This window comes from Megascapheus bottae, chromosome 33, assembly GCF_031878675.1.
Source record: "Megascapheus bottae isolate mThoBot1 chromosome 33, mThoBot2.hap1, whole genome shotgun sequence".
NCBI lineage: Eukaryota > Metazoa > Chordata > Mammalia > Rodentia > Geomyidae > Megascapheus > Megascapheus bottae.
The window spans coordinates 2,808,971-2,823,141 of record NC_143541.1 but is presented as its reverse complement, the minus strand read 5'-3'; the positions used below and the strand labels follow the sequence as shown (position 1 = coordinate 2,823,141).

The 14,171-nt window shown below is 41.9% G+C and overlaps 1 protein-coding gene across 1 annotated transcript; it reads right to left on the bottom strand.

Moving 5' to 3' along the window:
* On the bottom strand, positions 1-8,386 carry LOC150042824 (histone-lysine N-methyltransferase SETMAR). Its single transcript, XM_090323857.1, has 2 exons — positions 8,201-8,386; positions 1-1,853 (listed from the first exon to the last, which is right to left on the bottom strand). Exons 1-2 carry the CDS (start codon positions 8,315-8,317, stop codon positions 1,077-1,079), a joined length of 894 nt encoding a protein of 297 aa, XP_090179983.1. The 5' UTR covers positions 8,318-8,386; the 3' UTR covers positions 1-1,076.
* Between the last annotated feature and the right edge of the window lie 5,785 nt (positions 8,387-14,171).

Here is a 14,171-nt window from a genome sequence, read left to right as displayed (position 1 = left end):
CATGCACAAAGTCCTGGGTTCAATTCTTGGGTGCCACATACACAGAAAAAGCCAGAAGTGGTGTTGAGGCTTGAGTGGTAGAGCCTTGAGAAAGTCCAAGGACAGTGCTCAGGCCCTGAATTCAAGCCCCAGGACTGGCAAAAAAAAAAAAAAAGTTATCAAGTTATTTTCCTGCTTTGATAAATGTTTCCTCATAACCTCACGAAAGTTGTAATATAAAGCACTGGTTTTTATGTGATTAAGAGTTGGCAAAAATATCAAATATGTCAACATTTAATTACTTTTGCACATGATTAGGCATCCACTGTTCTGGTGATAGTGGGATGGGCAATAAAGTAATGACTTATCCTATCTCTAAATTATTTCCTATTTTCCCATAAAAAGTGTTTTTCTTGTTTTCTGTTTGGAAACAGAACTATAAATGAGAATTTCATATACTTGTTCTATTAGCAATACCAACTGAGGTCATCCTTTTTGATTCAAGTTGTTGTTGCTTTGTCAGTCATGAGGCTTGACTCGGGGCCTGGCGCTGTCCCCGAGCCTTTTCACTCAAGCTGGTGCTCTACCCCTTGAGCCACAGCTCCACTTCCTCGCTCTAGGTTTTGATAATTTTAAAATGTCAATTTCAATAGGAGAAAGCCTCAGTGTGCCAAGGCGGAGTTGAAGACAAACTGTAAAATGTATATATGCTATGCTCAGCCATGACAATGAAGTCATCTAGGCTGAGTGGTTAGTACTGAAAACGGGAGTTTGGTTTTTGTTTTTTTTTTTTGATCATATAAACAACTGGATTGTCAAAGAGAATCCGTATCAAATGTCTACAGCCACCAGAGAATTATTGAATCGTCCACACACAATGTTTCATATGCCAACATGCCTTCACTCTCTGTGTGCCACTGTAATGGAGTCCCTGGGACCACAGGTTGGAACAGGAGACAGGAAAATGGACACCCCACACTCTGAAGAGGCTGTGATTATTGCAGTGGAGGTGTTGATCTTGTCTCCTGCCTCATTCGATCGCCCATCCCCCAGGCCATCTGTGGTGTGGGACAGCAGGCGGGTGGCTTTCTCCGTGCTCAGCTGTGGCCCGCCTCTCCCTCGTAGGGCAGGAAGCCCGTGCACGCCTCGGCCCCGCAGTGACAGGGCTTTCGCAGTGTCCCCTCGTCATTGTCCTCAAGCCCTTCCTGGGCCTCGGGGCCCGCGGGGTTGAGAAACCTTCCCGAGTAATCGTAGGACAGCTCCTCTCCTGGCAGGATGTCCCTGGCCGCGAAGAGCGCCAGCCTGGGCACCATGGAGTGGACGCGGACGGGCACCATCAGCAGGTTGGGCTGGCAGGAGTGATTGAGGAATCTCCCCACGTTGCCTATGTGGGTGGGGTCCACGAACGTCTCCAGGACCCGCCCGTTCCACACGTGCTCCCTGACGGCCAGGAGGTAGTTGGCGTCCTGGGCGGTCTGGGCGCGCATTCTCCGCCGCGCCTCGCGGGGGCCCAGCACCTCCCCGGCGTATTCGCAGACGAACCTTCCCTTCGGGATGCCTTCCAAGGCCCGGAGCCCCCAGCCTTTCCTGTCGGTCTGGAACACCTGCAGGCGGGCCTGCAGCCCTCTCTGGACCACGCGGTTGGGGCAGTCGGGGTTGCACGGGCACAGGGCGCTGCACTCGAACACCGGCTGGGCGTACTTGGCTTCCGGGCCTAGGTCCTGAAGGCACAGACGGTCGTCGTAGTTCCTGGCGTGGAGGAGGCAGGCGCAGGTGCCAGGGAGGCAGGGGGTCCGGATGCACAGGCACCCGGGAAAGGTTATTTGAGTGGGGTCCGTGTCGGCCCCGGGGCCGGCGACGTGATCGGGACTGTACTGTAAGACACAGAAATGGTTCGTGAACATGTCATGTCGTGCAGGCAGCTTTGGGCTCGGGTGCTTCCTAATTCCAGCATACAGGAAAAAAACAAAACAAAACCAGACGGGACAAACTCTTTACAACACGGCACACTAAGACAGTGCCTGAAATTTAAAAAAAAAAATCATATTTAGATGTAAACTGTGGCTTCATTTTAAGTAAAAGGCTGCATAATAGAAAACCCTCCAGTATTTTTATATAACCAGAAACAGCTTCGGAGTTCATGTTTGTTTTCCTCAGATTTTGGACATCAGGGAGATGTCTGCTGAATTGTTATTTGCGTGGGGTTCAACATCTGACCCCTGTCGTCTTGATCTTTAAATGAAAAAAGGGGATAATCTAAACAACTCTTGGTCTTTTAAATGTGCCTGTATTTTCAGAACATTATATTAAGTGATACAGAAAAAGAAGTCTGATGTCTGGTTATTCTTCACTGGATCATGAAGTAGATTCTGAGCCTCTGATGATTAAAATGTCTTTCATGGAGCCCAGCACATTTTTTTAATGTATAGATTCCCTCTCCCCCCTTTCCCTTCTTTCCTGACCTCAAATTTGTATTGCTCCTACCTCAGTGTCCAGAGGGCTACAGTCACATGTGTGTATCGCCATGTCTAGTGGTGTGGAACTTAATTTGTTCTGTATACCATTCTTTCAGGAAGGACTTGATGACGTTTGCAAAGAGGTAAGATAAGCACGCAGTAGATAAGAAACTATGTTGTGGTTTGGGTCAACATTTCCCACAACACTGTTGGATGGTGGACCTTTGAAAAGGTAGGACCTAGTGGGAGGAAGTCCAGCCATCAGGGTTCTGGAGGCCCTGGGACCTCAGTCTCTTCCCTTCCAGCAACCATGAGGTTAGCAGCCTCCTGGCTCACATACCTCTGCCATGATGCTCAGCCTCAGCTCAGGTTCCATAGCAGTGAGGCCAGCCAACCATGGATTGGAGCCTCTAACACTTAAGCCACAATAAGCCTTTCAGGTTGCTTATCTCAGGTATGTTGCTGCAGTAACACAAAGCTGGGTGACCCAAGGCGAATGGGGAAACAGAAGCAGACCCTTCTTTCTAGTGAGTTTGGATATGCAGAGTGTGTGTGTGTGTGTGTGTGTGTGTGTGTGTGTGTGTGTGTGTGTGTGTGTGTGTGTGATGGAAGCACAGTGGATGTTTGGCTTCATCAGAGAGCAGCCATTGCTGGGAGATGTGTGTTGTTAGATGAAGCCTTGCATTGACTAAGCAGCAATGTCACTGCTCAGAAGCAGCAGTGGCTTTTTCTAGTAGAGGTCAAAGAGAAATTTTACCAAGGTGTGTCCTCAACTATTCCAGTTTCTGGGAGCTGACTTTTCTTCTGCTCCAGAGAAAAGGCTTCTGGCATGTTGTCCCAAACAATTCCACAAGACACCAGTTGAATAGAATAGATGGGGTAGCTGGAGGAAGAATGTTGGCCCCAAACATGCTTCAGTCTGCCTGCCACCAGTGTCTCTCAGCCCAGCTTTAGAAAGGTAGGATAGCATTTACGCTCCTAGCCCAGCCTTTGGTGAGGCTATGCAGCTCAGTGCTGCATCCTGTATTTTAAGCGCAGAGCTGTGGGGAGGAGTGACATCTCTGGTGAAAGATGAAGGTGATGAGTGGGAGAAGCAGTGAGAACACACTAACCTTCTGCTGGAAAAGGGATTTGGGGGTGGAGAGCAAAAGTGGTTTGGTTTGTGCAGTTTCTCCCAGCTGCAGCCCAGCAGGGTATGGTGCAGGCAGGAAGAAGGGAAGGCCTAGGCAAACAGGTATGTGTCTACCCAACCCCAAGCACAGAGGCTCTTCCAGCTTTTCAAACACTCCATGTTAACATGTAAATAGTTTTCCAAACATTTGAATGATTTGTCAAGTGAGGATTTTTGTGCATGACTGTGAAGCTTTTTTTAAAGCCTCCTTTTAAGTGGAGTTGTTCTCCAAGATATATATATATATAATATATATTTAATATATAAATATGTATTTAATATATATACTTAAATATATTTAAATATATATTTAAGTACACTACATAAATTAAAGCGATTCTTTTCAGATAACTCCTTTACAAGCAAGTCTGACTTCATGTAGTTTTCTAACTAGGAAAGATCTTATTTTAAAAGATTTAAAGTGCTTTTAAAAAGCTTCTTATTTTAAAAGATTTAAAGTGAGATTTTATTTTTAAGGTTTTGCTGGTCCTGGGACTTGAAATCAGGGCCAGGGTACTGACCCTGAGCTTCTTATCTCCAGTAAACTTCCAAAAAAGCCAGAAGTAGAGTGTGGCTCAGGGGATAGAGTTCTTACCTTGAGCAAAAAGAAGCTCAGGGTCAGTACCCTGGCCCTGACTTCAAGCCCCAGGACTTTGAGCTTCTTTTTGCTCAAGGTGAGAACTCTATCCACTGAGCCACACTCTAGCTGAAAGATTGTAGAAAGTGTGTTACAGATTGGGTGGCCTCTGCTCTTACACTAAAATGCCTCCAATTTGTAACACTTGTCATGGTGGGTATCATACTTCCTGTTACAAAGCAGTGGACCACAGGGATCCAAAAAGGTGGTTCCTGGAAGGCTACTGGGGATAAACCAAGAAGACATCAAAGATTGAGTGTATAGCTATAGACATATATTCTTATATACCCACCATCTGTTTTCCTTCCTTTTCCCTTTCCTCCTTTTCCTCTCTCTTCTTTGTTCCTTTCCTTTTTCTACCCTCTCTCTTTCTCCCTTTTCTCTCTCCCCTACCTCTGTCCCTCCATCCCCTCCTCTTGTGCAGGTACCAGGGCTTGAACTCAAGACCTTTTCCTTGTTCAGTTGGCATTCTACCTCCTGAGCCCTGCCTTCACCTTGGCTTTATTATAAGCTGGCTAATCTTCCAGATATAATTGTAGATATTATATTTATAATATACCATATTTGTGGCAAAGTATTTAATCTCAAAACATCTATTATCTATGCATGTATTTTTATATATCTCTATATCTATCTATCTATCTATCTATCTATCTATCTATCTATCTATCTATCTAACACATCTATCTCATAGTTGCTGTAAGGGGAAAATATGAGAGAATCCATGGCTATATTCTAATAGTTCAAAAAATTTACATAGAAAGGGCTGGTGAAGAAAACAAGTTCTGGAATTAAACTTCCTGGCTAGGCATTTGTCTCTTAGTTTCTGTTAAACCTACCATTTTGAGTGGGGAAAACCTGTTGTACTTATGCACATACATCTTGTGATCGGAACATGACAGACTGGAGAGCTTACTACTACTAAGTGTGTAGGTCCTATCTGACTAATAAACACATCTCAAGGAAAGGTTTGGTGTAAAGACAGAGGTAGGTTTCTTACCCATAATTCTGGACCCAGAACAGGGTCAGGAAGACTTTTTTTTTTTTGCCGGTCGTGAGGCTTGAACTCAGGGCTTGGGCACTGTCCTTGTACAAGGCTAGTACTTTGCCACTTGAGCCACATTGCCACTTCCAGCTTTTTCTGTGTATATGGTATGGAGGAATCAAACCTAGGGCTTCATGCATGCTAGGCAAGTATCCTACCACTAGGTCACATTCCCAGCCCAGGAACTACTTTTGATTGGTTTCAGCCCTTGAGAATCCTCTACTAGAAGTTTGAGTTCTCTTGAGTGACATTGTGTATCAAAGCCCCAGAAATTGAAGTGTGACACTACAGAATATTGGGGGATTAAAACCTGGACCTCAGTTTTGAATTGTATTACACAAGAAAGTATGTTCTCTCCTTTTTTGGTTGTGCTGAAATCCCAACTACAAGAATCTCTGTATTTGGCCTCTAGCCTCTTAAGTTTGTTTTTGCTCTAAGCAGTTATTAGGAGACTGTGAGCCAGATAATTCTCATCAAGGTTCAGTGGAGATCTTAAAAATGTTTGAAGCTGCTTTCAGAGACCTGAAAAATGAGTAGATCTGACTCTTAGCTCAAGAAATCAATTAGCTTATTTTCTACTTGGCTTTCAACACTGATGACATTATGATATACTTGCTTCCAATCTGAACATCTGAATATTATTATTTTGCCTTTTCACATAGTCAGGAAAAGCAAATCAGACACAAAGTTATTTTTTACCTTGACTTTTTTCATGCTTTAATTCTTAGGAGTGTGTAGGCCTGTAAAAATCACAGTTTAGAGCAAGCATGCATGTAGTTTTGAGCTTTCAGAGGGGCTGGTTCCTTTAATATATAGAAGAGTACTGAAAGATGGGCTCAGTGGTATAGAGTTGCCTAAGTATGTAAAGCCCTGGATTAGACCCCAGTATTGGGGGGGAAAGAAATAGTTTGAAGGCACTGTAAGGGTTTTTGTTTTTGTTTTGATAGTCCTGGGGCTTGAATTCTGGGCCTGGCTGGTGTCCCTGAGCTTTTGTGCTCAAGACAAGTGCTCTACCTCCTGAGCCACATTTCTACTTCTAGCTTTTTGTGGCTAACTAGAGATGCGTCTCACAGATTTTCCTGGCTGGGCTGGCTTTGAATAGCCATCCTCAGAAAGGATTCAATCTTTTTGTGATTCCAGCTCCATCTAGAGCTGCGTGTATACCCAGATAGCTAGCAAACTGTGCCCGTACACTGTAGGGTTGTATTTTATTCTCTTGACTTTCACTCCCATCATCAAGTCTAGGATTTAGAAGCACTCACAAAGGCTGCTTGTTTCCTCTCTCTCTTCCTTTTTTAAACAAAGTACTTATTTTAACTTGAAAACTATATATAAAAAAAAAAGAATAAATCCTTCTTGTGGGAAAAGAAAAAAAAAAGAAAACTATATCAAACCTATGTCAAATCCCGTAATGTGGACATTAGTTATGATGATGAGTCTAAAGGAGATTCTTGTACAAATATCATCATTGTTGTTATTGGTCATTGGGCTTGAACTCAGGTCCTGGGCACAGTCCCTGAGTTCTTTCACGCAAGGCTAATGCTCTACGACTTTGAACCACAGCTCTATTTCCCAGTTTCCTGGGGGCTAATTGGAGGTAAGAGTCTCAGAGTCTTTCCTGCCTAGGCTGGTGTGGAAATGCAATCCTCAGATCTCAGCCTCCTGTATAGCTGGGAATACAGGTGTGAGCCAAAGGTGCCTGGCTTAAATAACTTACCTTTGAGAAAGTTAACATAATATGGAAAATGAACTAAAATATTAGACCAGTCATTTTTCAGGTTCTTGGAGAAGGCAAAGAAATTCATAACTTGGAAATAGATTCACAGAGGTCACATATGCACAAAACAATAGTCTTCATTAAACACAAATACTTAGTTAAAACTAATGACAGGATCACTCAGTTCTTAACACTGAGAGAAGGAAGCATGCTTTTCTGCTTGTTGTGGCCTCTGTAGCCCAACTCACCACCTGGCAAAAATTCAGTTCTCAACAAGTATTTGTTGAATTTAGGAATGGAACAGAGGGTATTTGTTCTTTCATGTTAGCTACTTTTAAAGAAAACAAAAAAAGGAAACAAGTACCTCTATACTTTCCTACAGCCCACAAGCAGGAACTGTATGAGTTACCATCTTCTAGGCCTAGCCTAACACAGTGCCTGGCGCATAATAAGCTCTCAACTGGTTTTTTGAATTAAAAAAAAAAATCACTGGGCATGGTAGCTCATGTCTGTAATCCTAACAGCTTGAGATGAGCTCCAGAGGGTGTATAATTCAAAGTTGGCTTTGGGTAAAAAGTTCCTTGATCAATTAAAAAACAGGCTGGATGCAGAGATTGCACATCTGCTATCCGAGCTGTCTGGTATGCATAAATTGGAGGATCACCGTCCTGTCTGCTGGGAGAGGGCAAGACAGTATTCACAGAAATAATGAAAGATGAAAGAGCTGGGGATGTGGTTCAAGTGGTAAAGAATAAATGTAGCCAGCACGCACACACACACCTGTATTTTAGCCAGGCATTCAGCAGTGTTGACTCTTGAATAAACTTTAGGGACCAGTGCTTCAAAGGTGTGAGCCCATAGTATCATTTAACCATAAATTACCACTACAAGTCCACCCATTAGCGGAAAGCAATAGGCTGAGAAACCATTCCTCTACAAACCCCTTACCTCCCCAGCCACTGTGTGCTAGGCCCCTTAGCCCCGCCCCTCCTGGTAGGCCGCCTAGCCACGCCCCATCTGGCCCATTAGCCACGCCCCTCCGGGTAGGCCGCCTAGCCACGCCCCATCTGGCCCATTAGCCACGCCCCTCCGGGTAGCCCGCCTAGCCACGCCCCATCTGGCCCATTAGCCACGCCCTCTCCGGATGGGCGATCTATCCCGCTCCACCCGGAAGGCCGTCTAGTTCCGCCTCTACCTGGAAGTTCGCTGGTTTTGCCCCCGGGGGCCACACGCACACCGGCAAGTTCTCCAGGCCACAGGTTACATCCATTTGTTCTGTCGCGGCTTCAGGCTTCTCTCCAAACGTAGCCATCCTCTCAAACGCCGGTTTGTCCGCGGACCTTGATCCGTTAATCTCCCTCCAAGCGCCTGTCTTAGGCCTCGCGGGGGAGGCCGGGAATTGTGGGGCGTCGCGGCCCCAATGCCTCGTGGGAGTTGTAGTTTTCTTTCATCCCCGCCCCAGGACGTCTTCCAGGCCAGCTGGGCAACCAACAGAGAGGCTGTCATTTCGTTTGGAAGATGTGTGCATGTGTGTGCAGCACTTCTGCAGTACAATTTCTTATTTATAGGAAAAAAGAAAAGAAAAGGGAAAACTTGGTAGAGAGCCAATTTGCTCAGACCCCAGAGGCTTGTCCAGGATTTGGGATAATTAGAAGTCATTTCTAAGGAACAGCAGGAGTGAAAGAACAGAGAGTGCACAGGAAAGAGAAATCCCTTTAAGAGGGGAGGGAAAGAAAGTGCTTTTATTTTGACTTTGTATTTGCAGTCTTGTCTAGTTGCCCAGGCTTCCTAGGGAAAGAGTAATTTTAAATTGGCTGAAGGTAACGCTCATTTCATTTTTTAAAGGAAATTATGAACAAGGGTGGGTTTTTTTTCTTAGATATTCAAAGAACAGACTGTTCTTTCATATTAGGAAATGTTTTCCAACACTGATTGTATGCCGGATGCCACTTTTACCAAATTGGGAGACTTGCACATGAAGACATGGGTGTCTTGGAAAAGATTGTGAGCTTACAAACAGTTACCTGCTATCCAAAGTGACAAGGACTCTAAGGATGGAATAGGGAAATCTAGAAGCTGTAAGGAGAACGGCATTCCTGCAGATGATTATGCTGTTTTTACTTTTCAGCTCCTTGGTTGTCCTCCTTTTGGAAGCATACTTTGAAGGATTTATTTTATTTTATTTTATTTTGTGAAACTGTCAGTGATGGTGTTTACAGAATAAGACATTGTGTTCATGTGGGACCCTTCAGTTTAATTTGTTTTTCTCTTGCTGGCAAAGCATCCAAAAGTGTATTACAGAGTGTGAGATTAAAATAATGAGAGGGTATTGGCAGGCTGATAGAACCAATCTTCATAATGCCAACCAGTGAGGCTTTCTACTCCTCCAAGTCTAAAAACCCATCTTATTTTCTTACACACCTGTCCTTCACCGACCAAGAGACTTAATCTTCAGGATTGGCTCTGAAAACCGCCAGGCGGTGAGAAACATGTATCCCTCTGTGTTAATGAGTTAGCTAAATTGATTGTGACAGACAGGCCTTGGACTTCATTATTAGTCAGTTGAACATTGGTTATTTAAATTTTGTTTGGCTTTTCACTGGCAGAAGCAAAACTATAAGCAGCCACAGAGAACTTCTACATAAAAAGAGAATTGTGCAATTGAAAAGAACTGATTTTCTATTATTATTAGCTAAATTATAGGGTATGACAAAATCAGCCTCTTTGTTTCTGGTTATTTTGTACAAGTACTGAGGCTTGAACTCAGGGCTTTAACATTCTCTCTTGGCTTTATTTGCCCAGGGCTGGCCCTCTATCACTTGAGCCACTACTTTAGTCCACTTATTTGTTTTTTCATTGGAGACAAGACTCTCACAGACATGTCTGCCCAGGTTGGCTTTGAACCATAATCCTTAGACTTGAACCTTCTAAGTAATTAGGATTCCAGGACTGAGTTACTGATACCCAACTTTTTCCATTTTATTTATTTATTTTCAAAATTGGCCTATAATTAAAATGTTTTAGTCATGATTTGTGCAAGGTTTTTTTTCTTTTGGATCAAGTTTATTTCTTAATGAAATTTGTGTGGCTATTTGTTTATAAACCATTTTTTCATTAAAGTGTCACTAGTTATATCTGAATTTAAATTTTTGGGAAGTGTACTATAATTAGTATTTAAAAGACTGATATCAGCAGAAATTATGTATTTATTAGTGCCAATGACAGAATGAATGGTACAGTTTGAAATAACTTAGTTTTTTACTACAAATGATCACTTCTGGTAATAAAGCATAGTGAAAATTCCTGGAGTCTCTCTCAAAAGTGTACAAAACGAAGTCAGTTTGAACATGCTTCTGGGAATTTCTATCCAACTGGGTACCATTTCCTTTTGAGAATAGGACTGCTCACTGAATCAATTTCATGTTATGATGCAGGACCCTGATCCTAAGCTTTTGAGCCTCTACATGGGCCTCTGCTTTAAAATAGGCCAACTGGATACTCTTGTTAAGGAGCTGAAACCAAATAACAAAAACTGTATAATATGGGAGCTGAGGGGTAGCTTCATTTGATGTATGAATAGAAAGGCAGAGGAAAATTCTTCCAAGAGAAAGAAAATAGGTGAATAATAGTGGGGAAGGGGGAAGAGAAGTTTTTAGTCTCTGCCAGCTATGTATTTTTTATCCCTATCACTTTTATTCTCTTTTTTTCTTCTGCCTTAGAAATTATCTTTAAGTAGTTCACAAGTTGTGTTCTATCCAATAGAACACAAACAAGGCTACATGAAACCACCAGCATAACCATGTTCATTACAGCACTATTCACCATAGGCAAAATATGGAATCAACCCAGATGCTTCCCCACTGCCCATGGATAAATGATTATGCTATATACATACAGTGAAATTTTAGTCATCCATTAGAAGGAATGATATTGTACCATTTGTAAGGAAATGGAAAGAATTATTGAACCCTGGTCTTCGTGCATGCTAGGCAAGCACTCTACTACTAGGCCAAACACCCAGGCCGTTGGAAAGAATTATATAAAGTGAAGTAAGCCAGGTCCAGAAAAATAAAGATCGCATGGTTTCTTTCGTTGGTAATAGATTGAACATTCCTATAAATCTATAAATGAACATGCTGGATGGTAGGTAAACAATTCCAAAGAAATTAATTGAATTATATACATAAAAAACCAGGGAGAGTTCTAATAGTACAATTTTTTAGAAAGACTAAGTCAAAGCTCAACAAAATAAGTGTTAAGAAATGGGTACTTACAAGGGGAGGGTGCTGTCAAAGGGAGAAGGGTAGTTGGTAAAGGGGGACAGGAGGAGAAGAATGCAGTCAGGAATTCATTGTATGTACCAAAAAAATTAAGAAATGTAAGCAAAGGAGCGGGCTGAAGAGAGATGATATTGTTGAAGGAGTTGACACGCATAATGCACAGTATTCACATACTGTGTTGTTAAATGACACCGTCCTTGTATAACTAAGATAATTTTGAAAAGGAGTTACCATTCAATGCATCAGTTTATGAAAACAATGTTTCTTGACCTAAGGTACCCCACAAATTATTTCTTGTCAAATTATTGTTTCTGTCACTTTACTCAAATAATTTTCACCTATAGGGGTACTGTGCTCAAAATGACATTTTACTGTCATTATTATTAGAAAGTATGCTCTAGATGAGTCGTTTTTATGTTCTGAACAAAATGTATTTGATTTCATTGTAGTATCCTTACAAAAAACACAACAGATCTTTCATTAAAGAATCTTCTATTAAAGAGTTATAATTCAGTTAATTCACTTGGAAATGCTTGCCTATCACCCACCATGTTTATTTTCACTAAGGATTCTTTTCATTAAAGAATGCGCCTCTAAGCTGGGCACCAGTTGCTCATACCTGTAATCCTAGCTACTTAGAAGGCTGAGATCTGAGGATCATGGTTCAAAGCCAGCCTGGACACTAAAGTCGGTGAGACTCTTATCTCCAGTTAACCACTGGAAAACTGGAAGTAATGCTATGGCTCAGAGTGGTAGAGTATTAGCCTTGAGCTGAAGAGCTCAGCGCCTAGGCCCAGAGTTCAAGCCCCAGAACTGCCAAAACACAAACAAACAAACAAAAACAAAACCAAAGACGAATGCATCTCTCAAGTAATATGGACATTTATAGACATTAATAAAAACTAAGATTTCTGTCTGGTAGAAGACAATAATGTAGTAGTAATAGTAGCTTTGTTGCTAATAATTGGTACCTAGTATTGTTGAAAAATAGAAATATAAGTAAAGTTTTTAGTAGCTGACATTTTATATTAACATATATGTCATATGAGAAAAAATGTGACAAGTGAATAAAATAACTTGAGGCTTTTACGTTACCTAATTATTATTATTTTTTGGTTTTTGTTGGTTGTGGGGCTGGAACTCTGGGCCTGAGTACTGTCCCTGAACTCTTCAGCTCAAGGCTACCGCCCTACCCCTTGAGCCTCAGTCCCATTCCAGTTTTCTAGTGGTTAATTGGAGATAAGAGTCTCACAGACTTTAGTGCCCGGGCTGACTTTGAACCTCAATCCTCAGATCTCAGCCTCCTGAGTAGGATTACAGGTGTGAGCTGCCACACCAAGCATATTACCTAATTATGAATGTGTTATTTATGCTTCCAAAAGATTGGAAGTTATATTTTGGTATCTAAACTGCTAGTAACTGTTTTCAGCAAAATAACAAAATTGCATATTGTCTTTTTTATCATTGCATTGTGGTTTTATGAAATCTATCACTTCCCTTGTTGATATGATGATAAAAACATAAAGGAAGTCACAGTAGGAATATTACTAGTCTTAAGTATATCCATTGTGATATCCAGGAGTGAGAATGATAGACCATCTCATCGTGATGAGCTATCAAAGGGATGTTTGTTTGTTAGCAGGTGGAGAGTGAAGGAAAAGCGAATTGTCATCTGGGAACGGGGGGCTTACCCTGTAATCTCACCTATGCAGGAGACTGAGGTTGGAAGCCAGCTGGGATAGGAATGGAATGAATTTTTGGATTGTTTTTCTATTTCAGTGAAGAATGATGTTGAGTGTTGGTTCTCTCCAGCAGAGAGCAGCCATCATCCATGTGTGCCTACTGCATATTCAGATGTGACTAGTGTAACTGAGAACTGAATTAAAAAGTTCATGAATTTACATTTGATTTATAGCCCTGTTGCACTGCAATGGACGTTTGATTTCTATGCTAAATGTTATATATATATATATATATTTTAAATTTAACTTTATAACAATTCCACAAAGCAGATTGTGTGTGTGTGTGTGTGTGTGTGTGTGTGTGTGTGTTTGCGTGTGTGTTTATACATATCGTGGGGCCAGGTACTGTCTCTGAACTTTTCCACTCAAGGTTGTGTTGTACCCCTTGAGTCATAGCTCCAGTTCCAACTGTTTGGTGGTTAATTGGAGATAAGAGCCTCATGGACTTTTCTACCCAGGCTACCTTCAAGCCACAATCCTCAGATCTCAATTTCCTGAGGAGGCAGGATCACAGGGGTGAGCCACCCATACCTGGCTGGAAGCAAGCAGTTTTATTACCTCATGGCATGAGTATAGGGAATTAAGATGTAGATAAATTACATTTTTTTAAATTTTTTTCATATATTTTTATTGTAATTAATAGAAGGGTTACATGATATTTGCCAGACAGAAGGTGCATTAATTCACATACCCTTCCACCTGTCTTGGTCCTCATTTCCCTCCCCCCACCCCCACCCCTCATCTTGTTTTTCCCCCTTCCCTATCCAATTTCAAATAACCAAATACAAATACATCCGATAACAAAGTGAGATACTGTAACAATATGAGATAACCAAGGGACAGCAAAAGAGATGAGAGATAACATAGTACATTAAGGACAACAATCATTCATTATATGGCTTATGTTTCTATATACCAGTTATCCTTTCATTTAGCGTCCTACTATATGGCCTTATGTATCAAGGTTTTGCTCTATTGCAAATCTCTGCTAGGAGAGCCCAAGGTTTCTACAGATTATGACAAATGAGCCTAAGTTCCTTTGAGTCTGGCTTACTTCACTTAATATGATTTTTTCTAAGTCTTTCCATTTCCTAACAAATGGGGCGATGTCGTTCTTTCTGACAGCAGCATAGAATTCCATTGT

Bases quoted from the DNA above. Each gene is read 5' to 3' on its own strand.
- LOC150042824 (XM_090323857.1), bottom strand. From the start codon at position 8,317: ATGGCTACGTTTGGAGAGAAGCCTGAAGCCGCGACAGAACAAATGGAT. The intron at 1,854-8,200 runs GTAGAGGCGGAA...TGTGTCTTACAG, and splicing joins CAAAACCAGCGAACTTCCAG to TACAGTCCCGATCACGTCGC.